The sequence below is a fragment of the Porites lutea genome, chromosome 1 (genome assembly GCF_958299795.1).
Source record: "Porites lutea chromosome 1, jaPorLute2.1, whole genome shotgun sequence".
Classification (NCBI taxonomy): Eukaryota; Metazoa; Cnidaria; class Anthozoa; order Scleractinia; family Poritidae; genus Porites; species Porites lutea.
In genome coordinates, this window is record NC_133201.1 from 10674608 (window position 1) to 10687803 (window position 13196).

At 41.0% G+C, this 13196-nt stretch overlaps 2 protein-coding genes across 2 annotated transcripts in view; one reads left to right on the forward strand and one right to left on the reverse strand.

Annotated features, from left to right (window-relative positions):
• LOC140935114 (steroid 17-alpha-hydroxylase/17,20 lyase-like) overlaps positions 1–2554 on the forward strand; it is a 5289-nt gene extending 2735 nt beyond the window's left edge. The window contains exons 2-3 of the mRNA XM_073384651.1: positions 1–5; positions 898–2554. The exon at positions 1–5 is cut by the window's left edge and continues 153 nt beyond it. Of these exons, the coding sequence (XP_073240752.1) occupies positions 1–5; positions 898–2078 (1186 nt within the window). The 3' untranslated portion in view covers positions 2079–2554. The remainder of the gene's footprint in view (positions 6–897) is intronic.
• A 3660-nt stretch (positions 2555–6214) lies between these two features.
• LOC140944800 (steroid 17-alpha-hydroxylase/17,20 lyase-like) lies at positions 6215–10370 on the reverse strand. The gene is made up of 3 exons (XM_073393907.1): positions 10147–10370; positions 9133–9290; positions 6215–7736 (listed from the first exon to the last, which is right to left on the reverse strand). The coding sequence occupies exons 1-3, from the start codon at positions 10353–10355 to the stop codon at positions 6571–6573; spliced, it is 1533 nt and encodes a 510-aa protein (XP_073250008.1). The 5' UTR covers positions 10356–10370; the 3' UTR covers positions 6215–6570.
• Between the last annotated feature and the right edge of the window lie 2826 nt (positions 10371–13196).

The window sequence follows — 13196 nt, forward strand, 5'->3', positions numbered from 1 at the left end:
CTTAGGTGTGTTTAGCTTAACGTTGACCCACAGTCGAATACAAAATTAGTTGAGGTACTGACACTTTCAGTCTTTTGCTAGATTTGTCATTATCTTATTATAAAAAGGGTTATTTTAGCAAGCCCTCCTTCCACTACCACACTCATAGCCAAACAATATTTTGCCACTGTTTAAGTTACTTGATGGGTGAAAAAGGCCAACTCGGGTTGGCGGCATAGTGGGTGTTCATGCAGTATTTTTTCAAGACTTGCCCTATTTTTTGACTATCGACAGTATCTCCTCAATTTTATCTCTGATTGTAGCTTTAGGCATTACGCAAATTATATCTCGCTCACATTTTTGCAAATCAGATTAAAATATTTTAATATTTTATATTCTTCTCCGATTAGTTAATTAACTTTATGTATAATCCATAATCACTTGGTTAGCCTCAAAAGCGCTTGTCTCGTCCGAAGTCTGTATCCTTGTTAATAATGTAGTAATCAGCCTTCAAAATATTACATTTTCTTTTCTTAACGATAAAGATATCAGGATTACAGTTTTCTAAATAGCTATTACTCGCGCACATTTAAGGGAATCCAAAACAACCTCATTGATTCTGGACTCCAGACCTTGGATTCTGGATTCTGGATTATTTATCAATGGAAACTGGATTGCGCATTCCAGTCGTTAGTGGGATTCCGGATCCTTTGAGCTGTTCTCGGGATTCCAAATCCGAGGATTTCGGATTCCACAAGCAAAAATTGTCGGATTTTCGGATTCCGGAATCCGGATCCCTTACTTGGTGCGATACTAGAAGGCGCAGAGGTACTTATTAGTTGTTCCTGTATGCTTGGGACAAGATCACAAGGTAAGGCCGCGCCTTAATAATCTATCGATGTCCCTTTTTATATTTAGGTGGTAAAGACATCATTTTGGGTAACTGTAGTCCTGCCTGGAGGTTTCATCGCAAAATTTTCACCACAGCCTTGCGCCAGTACCTCTCAAATACTCCTCTGACAGAAAGTCGTGTCAACACACAGGCCAAAAAGATGGTGAACTTCATGAGACAGCAGGATGGCAAACCATTTGATCCAGCCGAGTGCTTGATGCGAACTGTCGCTGATGTTATTTGCGGAATAATATTCAAAGAAGGTTGCGATACCATGAACCAAGATCTAGAAAGGCTTTTAAAACTCAACGCAAACTTTATAGCAAATGCAGGTGATATTCAGGAGGCTACCATTCTGGACTTCTTTCCTTGGGGACGTTACCTACCTGTTAAGTCTTATGACCGTATCTTTAAAGTATTTGATGAAATACACTCTATTATTCGTAAATTCGTGAGAGAAAGAAAAGACACATTTGATCCAACCGAAAAAGTGGGAGATTTTCTGGCAAGTCTTTTAAGTGCCCAGCATGACCTCCAGTGTGAGAGCTATGAAGAAGAAAGCCGGGCCCTCCTGTCTGAAGACCATTTCGTGGTCGCCATCGAGGATATGTTCCTTGCTGGATATGAAACCACCAGCACCACACTGAGGTTCGTCATTTCCTTCTTAGTCAGATTTCCAGATTATCAAAAGGACATTCAGCGCCAGTTGGATGAAGTTGTTGGCAGTCGAGAGCCGTCTCTAGATGACCGTCCAAATCTGCCTCTCATCCAAGCCACGATTTTAGAAGCACTTAGAGTTGGAAACGTCCTGCCTCTTGCAGTATCTCATGTCGCTCTTACTGATACGACACTTTGCGGTTACCGCGTTCCCAAAGATACCATTGTCTTTGCTAACATAGAGTCTGTGCATCTTGATCCCAGCTGCTGGGAAGACCCTGACGTTTTTAATCCATACCGCCATATTGATGTAGATGGAAAGCTAATCACCAATCAAGGTAATTTTTATCCATTTGGAGCCGGTCGCCGGGTTTGTGCTGGTGAATCGCTGGCTAAAGTCGAGCTGTTCTTGTTTGTCTCTTGGTTACTTCAGAGCTTTACCTTTATCCAAGTGGAGGAGAATCTTCCGAAATTAAAGGGAGCTTTTGTACAATTTCCTGATCGATACAAGATACGTGCCATTAAACGAACGTTACCAACAGGCAATTAAATGAGGTATGTCACGAGGACATTTCTGAATGGTTAAGATGGAATCCATGAAATTGAGTGATTCTAATTATCAGTGGACGAAAACCTTGTACCAGAATAATTTAAACAATATTGCATTCTTTTTAACATTTTTCAAGGGCTAAAGATGTAACTGGTTATTTGTAATAACACCAAAGAAAATTCTTTAAAACTTGTGTAGTTTGGCCCAACTTCTTCAAGTCTCAATCCTTGTCCATCCTTGCCATCTATTTCAACAGAGGACAGAAAACAGTTAAAATGCCTAATATAGTCTCGAATAAGAAAACTGGACCATTTTTTTGGAGTTCAATTGCCTCAAAAAAGATTAAGCTTTATTGAAGCGATAGCAAATAGCGTGAGATAGTTCCTTTAATGTTCAAGCCAATCACTCCACATAATAAACTTCAAAGTTATTCTATAGAAGACACGCAGTGGTAGTCTGAGTCCATATAAAAGACGCACTATCCTTCAAAGGGATAAATGTCGAAGTTTAGCATTCAAATTAACATAGTATAAAACGTAGAATACAATTTCCTCCTTGAATTTCTGTATTTCTGTACTTTTGAACTCTAGTTGAATCTGAGTAAAATGTGGGTCATTATTTGTTATTAAGTGAAGAGAGTAAAAGCATGCATTGGATGAGAAAAAAGACAGTTCAAAGTTGATCAGTATATAATTTCCCATTTAACGTTATATCAAAAATTGCAATGTTTCGGAAAGAAATCCACCCAGATTTAAGGCAACGTTATTAGTCTTGGAAATGGTAAGCGCGATGACCGAGTGGTTAGTACTTTAGAATCCGTATCGAAAGGTCCGGTTTTCAGGCAGTGCCCGGGTCTTTGTGTTAAGGCACTGAGCGAAAGACTTAATTCTCACCTCCAACCTTGTGTATATAAAATGAGTAGAGGGGAATGTAACACTGAGAGTAACTTTGCGATGGACTGCCATTCCCCCTAAGAGAAAAAGGAAATATTCCCAGTTGCTCCAGGTTATAGAAAACGGGTTATGCTCTTTCCTGATGAGCCACTTAAAAAAGGTAGTTTGCTAAGCACGAAAACAGTTGGGATATTTCTCACTTGTTGATATGTTTCGGTGCGTTCCAGATCGAATTGGAATTTGGAAGTGTTGGCTTTTGAGGAGAAAGGAAAACCAGAGAGCCCTTACTAGTAAGAAAAACCTCTCGAAGCAAGGGAGAAAACCACCAATCGGGATTTTGAACCTTAAAATCCCAAATCCAATAAGGTCCCAATTTACACTTAGCACTAAGGATCCTCTAGACCAATAGCCCACGTCCGAGTTCCAAAAACCCCCACTTTCAAAGTGAGGCTAGGTGCACAACCTTTCTTGTGAAAATGAGTTTTATTTGCATGAGAAGGAAAAATGATTTCCATATCAAAGGCTGAGCACCTACCCTCGTTTTGAAACAGAGGCCCGAGGGAACTCGGAAATCAGTGGCCTATTATATTAATTAGTGGCCATTAGTGCCAAATACAATTAGTGGCACATTATATGAATTGACGAGTGGGAATATAGTAAAAGCGTAGTGCTGACATATTTGTCGCACAAACAACTTCCAGTAAAAATTCAAAAAAAAACTTCCAATAAAAATTCTTGTTCTCACTTATAAGTAGGGGACATGGCGTTTATTGGCATGCAACACTTGTATACCCCAATTCAAAAAGTGTACACATTCCCTAAAGCAATACCTGGACACTCCAAAAAAAAAGGGTTGGAAGCAGGTTTCCTTTAACTAAATTTAAGTTGTTAACGTCTGATTTAAGGTAGCTTCCGTAGTCGAATAACATTAATTGCTAATAATTTTATGTCTGAACACATCAACACTTCAATAAATGTGGATTGAACGTGCTCAAAGAAAGCATATCAAACCGTTATGCAGCATATAAAATGTGGAAGACGAGGTGGACAAATTTGTCACCTTCTCCCTGCCCATAGATCCTAAACGGATATTGAATACTTGTCTCTAGAGTGCAGAAAATGGGATTTGCGCCGGTCAGGCAGCCTTTTAAACATTATAGCGACATCATTAACTTTATTATCAAATTTCAAGATTTTACTTTTAACTTTCATCTGCAAAATCCATAAAACCTTTTAATATATGATAGAACAAACACCTGGGTATTGCAACGATTGGCCTGTGCTATTACCAGTAAACTAATTAAAGAAAGGAAGAATAACACTCTGCGCAGCGTCTCAGTTATATGGTGAAAATCCCTAAATGATAGGGAAAGCACCAGCTGAATGACGCTATCCAGCCCCCCACTTTAATCATTATGGTGTCTTTTTCTGTGGTCACCTTCCCATCTAAGAAGTGCTTTGCAAAGGCCATGGCATAGGCGTAAGCTATGGAAGAAGCTCAAGACGATTTTTCATTTCCGTAGCCTTCAAACAATTCAAGTCTAAATTCCAGTTTAGCAAGCCTTACTGGGAAAATCGATTTTGTTTATGTCTCTATCTTGTCATAGCCTAAACAGACCGCTTTTACAATACAAAGGCCTCCCTTAATATACCTATGGGTGGGTGCGCAAGTTCACAAGGAAGCATGAAACAGCCCTCCCCCATTAATAAACCAGCATTTAATGCAAATTCTCACCTGGGGCAAAATGTTCGGTCAGGGAGGAGAGAATCCCACAGAATCTTATACTAATGGACGCGTGGAAAATTTCCTAGATCTGTTTGTCTAAATTTTATCCTCCTCTTGATTTTCAGCTGGAACCAGGCTCCCTTTTGAGCCCAATGTAGTCCTCATATTTCAGATATAACAGCGCGCCCTTTTCCATCGGTTGTCAGTACGGGCTACTTTCTTAAGTTTATTTTATATTAAAGGGGCTTAAGCCCTTGCCCGAGTGCAAATGATAAATTTTCCGTCACTACGACATTTTCTCTAAAACCCATGGTAGCACGACGGCTCGTCTGCTTTCCATCAAAATGACGCTGTTTCACGCGCGTACATTTCTTAATATTGAAAAAATCTCGTCATCGCAGTCGTCGTTATCTTAGAATCTAGAGGTCTCTACCGTCTCGTCTTATCCGATTGAAGTTCTTTGTGAAATCATGATCTGCAAATGTATTAAATGCAAATGAATGCATAATCCATTATCTCTCGTAGCCTGCTTCTGGAGTACCGTTCCCTTGCCTTCAAAATAATTTACAATAAAAGGTACCAAAGCAAGCACCTGCCTGGCTCGATGGTCAGCATGTCGGGCTTTTAGTCCAGCAGTCCGGGGGGTTGGATTCAACTAGTTGTGACCAGTGGAGGATCTAGACCTTTAGATAAAGGGGGGGAGGAGGGGGGGGAAGGAAGTCGGTCATCCAGACCCTGAGATGAGGGGGGACCCGGTCTCAAAATTTTTTTTTTCGGTCTCATTTTGATCTAAAAATTAGGGGGGAAGGGGGAACGGGCCCCTAGGCCCCTCCCCTAGATCGCCCGCTGATGACCACTACCGGATTTGTTTCTCGGTTGCTCCGAGTTCAAATCCTTGGTCATGGTTAACTTTCAACTACACTGACAATTAAAAAAACTTGTTTCAGCCCCAGAGGGCCAATTCAGCCCTGCGCGCCAAAATCTAGTTCAGCCACTCCTGAGTCCATTTGAGCACAATATAAGTCAGAACAGCTCCATCAAAAGGCTTTTTTCGGCCCACGCTGGGGCCCATTGAGTCCAAATCAGCCTTAGATACAAATTGGACTCTATTGGCAGGTCCTGATTAAGGGAGCCAAATTGGACTCAAAAATAGGACTGTTTACTCACCGAAACGGCCCAATTTTAAGGGCTAAACTGGATCTTTATGACTTACAGTGTAGTTTAGCAGCTAAGAGCACTTCCACTACAAAAAAAGGTGCAAGTCCTTCAGAAAGAAAACTTCATAAAAACTAACAAGTCTCTAAGAAATGGTGTTTTTCGTATGGTTCTATTCTAAGGAATGAATGTTGGGCTATACCCACAACAAGCTAGATGATATTAATTTTAAGGATTTTTATTTATCGAGCTCATAGGCAGGCAATTCATGTGAGCACTGTTCTATAATATCACACATTCCACCAAACTGTCATTAATTTATCACTTAAAAAAACGGCACTATGATCTCTAAGATATTACTTTAAAAATGCACAATTTACTTCGGGTGGCTGATGCTTTTGATCTCGTGACCCTAACATTTCCTTCGTAGGGCTGTATCATAGTGGGTTACCGATTTGGGGGGCAAAACTAAGCTGAAACTAAACTAAATAGCCTATTTTTATTTATATTCTTCCATAGTGAACCGTAAAAGAAAGATATCGAGGGATAGTGCCAGAGAGATAACAAAGTTTGGCCAGCTTTGGTATTCTTTTCGACCGACACAAAGCATAAAATTGTTGTTCCGTTTCCTTTCTAGTGATGGAAAGCAAAAGACACGCGTTTACAGTTTAGAAAGATTTCTATTGTGGTATGATTTCAGCAGAAACCGAGCCTTTGTTCATCTTCTTGGGATGACACGTATCGTGTAGCTAGTTGGAAACTGGGTAATAGATGCCTTTGCCTTAGGAGGATGCCCTTCTCCAGCGATGAAGGTGAAGTTGTGAACCAGCAACGCGACAAACAGGAACAACTCAATTTTCGCCAAAGATTCACCGGCACAAACCCGACGTCCAGCTCCAAAAGGATAAAAATTCCCTTGGTTGGTCATCAGCTCGCCATCTGCATCAATATAGCGGTATGGATTAAACAGGGTGGGGTCTTCCCAACACTTGGGATCTAGGTGGACAGACTCTGTGTCAGCAAAAACAATGGTATCTTTAGGAACACGATAGCCACATAGGATTGTATCAGTAACTGCAACATGAGGGACTGCGAGAGGTACCACATTTCCAAGTCTCAGTGCTTCTAAGATTGCAGCTTGAACGAGAGGCAGATTTGGACGGTCATTCAAGGAGGGCCTGCGATCTCCGACTGCTTCGTCCATCTGGTTCTGCATATCCATTTGATACTGTGGATGCTGAGCCAAGAAACTCATGATCCATCTTAGTGCGGTGCTGGTGGTTTCGTAGCCACCGACAAACGTGTCCTCCATACAAGACACGAAATAGTCGTCGGAAAGAAGAGCAGCCCTTTCTTCGTCACTCACACATTCTGTTCGGAAGTCGCTCCTGGCTCGAAGCAAAGCTGACATGAAATCACCTACCGGTTCTGTCGGATCAAATGATTTATTTCTTTCAGTCATTAATTTTCGAATGATATTAAAAATTTCATAGCAATTCTGGTGAACGCGATCGTAGACTTTCAGTGGTAAGTATTTTGCGAAATGAAAAAAATCTAACAAGACTACTAACTGATAATCTTTGGTACTACTAAAGCGATGGACATTCAGCTTGAGGAGACGGTTGATATCCGGGTTAGTTGTGTCAGAGCCTTCATGAAACGTAATTCCACAAATGACATCGGCGACGCTTCGCTGCAAACAATCTGCAGGATCGAAATGCCTCCCTTGCTGCTCTTCCATAAACTGAACAAGTTTCTCAGCCTGGGTCATGACTCGGTTTTCAATCAGAAGAATATCCGTGATGTACTGACGCAAGGCCGTAGTAAAGAGTTTCCGATAAAATTTCCAAGCGGGTCCAGTTCCAAAGACGATGTCCTTGCAACCTGGAAATAAAAACAAAATAAAATGAAATGAATAAAGAGGGACTTAAAATAATCAGATGAGTGGTAGCGTCTGTACAAACGATCAATCCTCGCATAGCGATACCCTTGTATGTGTGATTCGATTCTACGTTAACTTTGTCATACCAATCAATTGTCATTCAGTTATTCTTCCCATTTTGTACCCATTCCCATTTCCATTTTATCTCATTCAGAGTTACTACGTTAGTACTGAAATGAAATAATTTGACGTCATCAACGACCTATGGAGAAGGGGAAGTTTTAGCAGTTGTCTTTAAATTCATTGGACAAAACTGACCTTTGGTCTCACATTTATTCACATATTGTACTCCCAGGCTTGAAAGCAGAGCTGGCGTTAGTTCAACAGTGAGGAGAAGACTGAAGACTAGAGAGGCCGAGGTGACCGTGTTAAAGATACATATAGAAAGATACATTCGGATTCTGGAATCTGAATTTTTGTCTTTGGAATCGGGAATTCAGAGTTTTGGAATCCGTATTTTAGTTCAAGGCCTTCCGGAATCCCGTTAACGATTGGACTCCAGAATCCAAGTTCTGATATGACAACGAATTGACCTTATTCACGATGCGCGCCATCTATGCTCAGGGGGCAAGCCCCGGCGGAGGAGGGTACTCCCTTATAAGGGCTTAATGAGGACGTGCGGCCAGCCATGGTATGTTTTTCGGGATTTTTGTCTTAAACAGGGTATCGATTTTATCAATTTTTGTCTTAAACAGGGTATCTTTTCTTAGACAGGAGCCCACAACCCTGTTCTTAGACGATAAAGAGCCTGCGTTTATGTTCTACTAATTTATTAAACTGGGTATCAAAAAACGGAATTCTGTCTTAAACAGGGTAGGAAAATCAGCGATTTTTGTCTTAAACAGGGTCAGGGTATGAGGGGCCGAGCCGCACCTCACCCAAGGATATATCGAGTACCCCCCCTCCCCCGGGGGGGCAAACAAGTGATAAAATCTGCCAATACAATAAATCGCGGTCGAGTTTGTTTATTCTACACCAAAAAATGAATAACTTTTTATCTTGAAGACGCTAATGGCAAGTTATTAGTGAAAGTGTTTATTGTAAGTTATCTGGAAGCAATAGCAACCGTAGATGTCCATTCAGTATGTAATAATGACGTAAAACTCGTCGAAACTCGAACTGTACATTTTGAATGAGTATTAGATGGCCGTCTTCTGTTGATTGAATAAACAAATTCGACCGCGATTACTCGTTGAGAAACCACGTGACATTGCTAATATCCCATCGATCCTAAGGCGCATGCAAAGATGACGGGTATCGTGAATAAGGTCTATCCAGTTAATCCAGTGCCTGGAATCCACTAACTGCCTTGGATTGCGATACATAGAACCAGCATACCTAAGGTTCGTTCTTTCAAAGAATATGTGCGTTGTCTCCCCGCAAAATCAGCGGATCTTGTCACGAGTATCTCTTTGACTGCCTCCGGTGTTGAAGCCATTACCAGCTTGTGGCTTCCTATTCTCAGGGACGAAACACCACCGTAGTTTTGTCGAAGGCTGCAATTTCAATTCAAAGTAGGATTCAGGATCAAAAAATGCGCTGGAGGAAAATAAGTTGATAAACAGGCATGTAAGAAAACCAACCATTTGAACCAACGAAGGAAAAGTTCAAGTTTTCATATCAGCTGGGAAGAGTACGTAAATCTTTTTCATGTAGTGAATAGATAATGATGACAGTAATAATAATAATAATTTTCAACCGGTCGAAAATTCTTTCAGTGGCGTGTGAGCATAGAAATTAAATATTCTCGTAGTCTACTTATGAGTTTTATTTTTCCAATTCAGACAACGTGATGCTTGCAGAAAGGAATTTGCCTTTTGTCCATTCATTAGTTATGCACACATATGCATACAGTGTGGAAAGAGTGACATTTGAAAGAAACATTTCGCTGGGCTAACATCACATGATCTGAGGTGGAAAAGCAGAACATACAAGCTCAAAAAGATATATTGGTCTTAGGAAACTCAAATAGAGTGTCTATTTTTCAAGCCTTTCCCCCCACCGCCATGAACCCCGACTAGCCCCTCCCCTTCCCATTGTACTTTTGAAACCAAGATGGCAGCTCGTTAATAAGCTCTCGGTCACGAAGACCCTAGGGAAAAATAAGGAGCTGGTTACAGTCTATAATCTAAGTTATTTCAATGAAAACTATGACATTAAAAGTCGCACAGCGATAACACGTTTTTATAAAACTCTAAGAGTTCGCTTTCACTATTTCAGAAAGGGACACTGAAGAATTGAACGTGCATGATTACTGGTACAGATCAAATACATAATAAAATTTCCCGGCTATAGGTTTTATGAGTATAGCCTATAGTGCATATATATATTATGGATTCGTATTATACTAACCTTCGAAAACGGTCGCTTAATTTATCCGCTCTGAACTTAAGACTAAATATGTTTCCAAGCACAGGGAGAGCCGTAAAGCGAGGACCAGGTGGCATGTTTCTGAACTCGTAGAGCACCATCAGGTAATGAAGAAGGAACAGCAAAGGTAACAGCAGAAAAACATTCCCAAGACTGGTGAAACGATAAATGAGATCGACTATTAGCAGCATGACAACGAAATTGCGCGAAACCGTGATATACGCTCACGATCTAGTGAGTCAAGTATAGGCTGACCCCTGACTAATGAATGCATTATGCTCGTAAAATATGTCAAAGACCTCTAAAGCCTTTTGTCAGGTGGACAATATGGATTTACAGTGATTTATGTAAGAGCACTCACGCAAACGTGATTGTAAGAAAAAAACAGAAATAATCATTTTTTTTTTTTAAATATACTCCAACGCTTTCATGAATTTACAAGCAATCATTACAAGTTCGAACAAGTAATAGAGATCACTGTTAGATCTAGGAAATAAATAATTTTTTATCTTCTCTTTAAGTGCTTTTACCAAAGAATTAATTTACATTACGCTCCCGGCAGCATACAGCGAGATACAATATCATTAACAAAAACAAAATACAATAACTTTGAGTGGTCATCAACTGATCAAAATATTTAGCACTGAGGGATGGGGGGGGGGGGGGGGAGGGTTGTGGAGAGTTGTTCCCACCCCTACCCCATACTCTCTTCTCCCTCCGATCCCTTTGTCGCTTTTCACCAAGTCATTCGTACCCTGTGATTTAAGAGGACGCCCTTTGATCGTCCTAGATAAGTTGAGAAGACGGATCTTCCTATATACGCAGTGGCCGATCCAGGGGAGGGGCCGGGGGGGGGGGACCGCCCCTATTTTTCGACCAAACTGACGCCAGAAGGGCCGAGAAAATTTGCTTTTTGAGGCTGTTCCCCCCCACCCCTTATCTGAAGGTCTGAATCCGCTACTGTCTACATCCCTTCCTCTTCCAATCATTTAGGAAGAACGAAGAATTGAAGAATGTATGTGTAAATAGGCTTATTGTTAAATCTCGTATTTTGTCTTTTTTTTAATATTTAATATATCCGAATATATTTCTTAACGAAGTACCAGAGTGATGTCCTCATCGACTACAAGAGTGCTCAACAGTTGAACTAGAGCAGAGTACAAGTAGACTGATGGAACTGGATTAGATATTGAACATTTACTGTTACTCAGAGTTTCCTGCCTCTTGCGAAGCAATCATCTGGCAACTACCAAAAGTAACGGTTACAATCAAAGATATTCAGGAAACAACAATAATATGTTGCATCAGTAGTCTGTTTATATATTTCTGACGTAGTCAGACATTTCTTTTCTGTTTTATCCTTGAATTCCTAGACTAAACATTTAGGAGGAATAAAATTATTATTATTATTATTATTAGTAGTAGTAGTAGTAGTAGTAGTAGTAGTAGTAGTAGTAGTAGTAGTAGTAGTAGTAGTAGTAGTAGTAGTAGTAGTAGTAGTAGTAGTAGTAGTAGTAGTAGTAGTATAGCAGTTTAGAAAATTAGCCACATAGGACGCAAAGCGTAGCCTACGCTGCTTTACAGGCATTCAACACTAAAAAGGTGATGAACGAGTTAAATTTACACTGGTGCAATTAAAAAAATCCTAAGGAATCCTAAAACTAATGCAAACAAGGTTCACATAATGAAAAAAAGTAGGCCTATGCAATCCTATATCGATATATGCATTATATAAAACTAATGGCCAAGATTTGTATAATAAAAATGAAATATTAAAGAAAACCTAAGGCTTATACTGTCCACTATCTATGTTACTATACTTGAAATGCGGGTCCATGGCTTTACTTAGTAATAACCTTTAATGTCTGCGCAATGTTCAGGGAGGTGGGCAGAGCAGCCTTCTGCATCCTCTTCAGAATATCACTCGATTGCGCACCAAAGATCTTACTCATCTCGACTTCTAGCTCCTTAGACTAACCCCCTACTCCACCCCCCAGCCCCCCCCCCCCCCCCTCAAAAAAATTGTCCACGATGACGTTCAGCTGTACGATATTGTTGACAGAGTACTGTTTGGTAAGCTCCCACAGCGGTGGTTGGTACTTCTCTGTCTTCTCAGAATCCTTCTACAAGCGATTGTCCAACAAAGGACAGTTCATTTCCACAGTCAACACCCTCATCGCCTTGTGGTCTACAAATCGCGCGTCCCCCCTGTTGGCTCGAACGAAAGTGCGTTCTGGGTAAACAGAAACATCCCAGAATACTTGAGCGTCTTCTGGCTCTCACAACGATTTAGGCTCCACCCGTGAGTACCAAGGAGGAACAGAGTCGACAAGCTTGAGGTCCCTCAGCATGGCAAAGAACAGCACCTTTAGTGCAGCATTATTCCTTTCCATATACTTAGTCTGCGCCAGCGATGAATATCCCTCCAAAACGTCAGCAAGGCTTTCTGGTACCTTACTGCACATTCTGCACTTGGTGCTAATTACATTTGTTCTGAAGTACCGGCCTTATAAGCCGCACAAACTCTGGTTGGTAAGAGCTGCTCATAAAGTTCCAAATTAACCCCCTGCGATAGTATGAGTAGGAGCGCACACCCACCCACTCAACCGGGCGAAACAGCCGTGTTCACTCAGCTGGTCGTCCTCCCATCGGGTGTGGTCCACAGCAGACGTCCTTGCAATCTCTGGTCTTCCATACCACTAGTACGCCTCTGTTTCCCTCATTTTCTTTGCATTGCGCCACTCCTGACTAACTAAACGCATAGAAAAGCCGACGCATACTATTTAATTCTTGTCCAAACTGCGTGCAGCTTCCTCTTCGTCCTTTACCACACAAGAAAGACTGGTCTCAGGCTATAATGTAAACACCGTGTAGTGCCATTGAATGAATAGCGTGATAACCTGAGAAAACAACCGACATTTCGCGACGCCACCATTGGTTTCCCTGCGAAGACGTTTGAGAAATGAGCGCAGAAAATTCTATACTTATGACGCGTTACTACCTAGATCTGGGTAGTCAGCTTCTGATTGGTT

Coding starts and splice junctions, on each gene's coding strand:
- LOC140944800 (XM_073393907.1), bottom strand. CDS start 10,355: ATGCTGCTAATAGTCGATCTCATTTATCGTTTCACCAGTCTTGGGAAT. Junction 9,291..10,146: donor TTAAGCGACCGTTTTCGAAG/GTTAGTATAATA, acceptor TTGAAATTGCAG/CCTTCGACAAAACTACGGTG. Junction 7,737..9,132: donor TTTGAAAGAACGAACCTTAG/GTATGCTGGTTC, acceptor TTTTATTTCCAG/GTTGCAAGGACATCGTCTTT.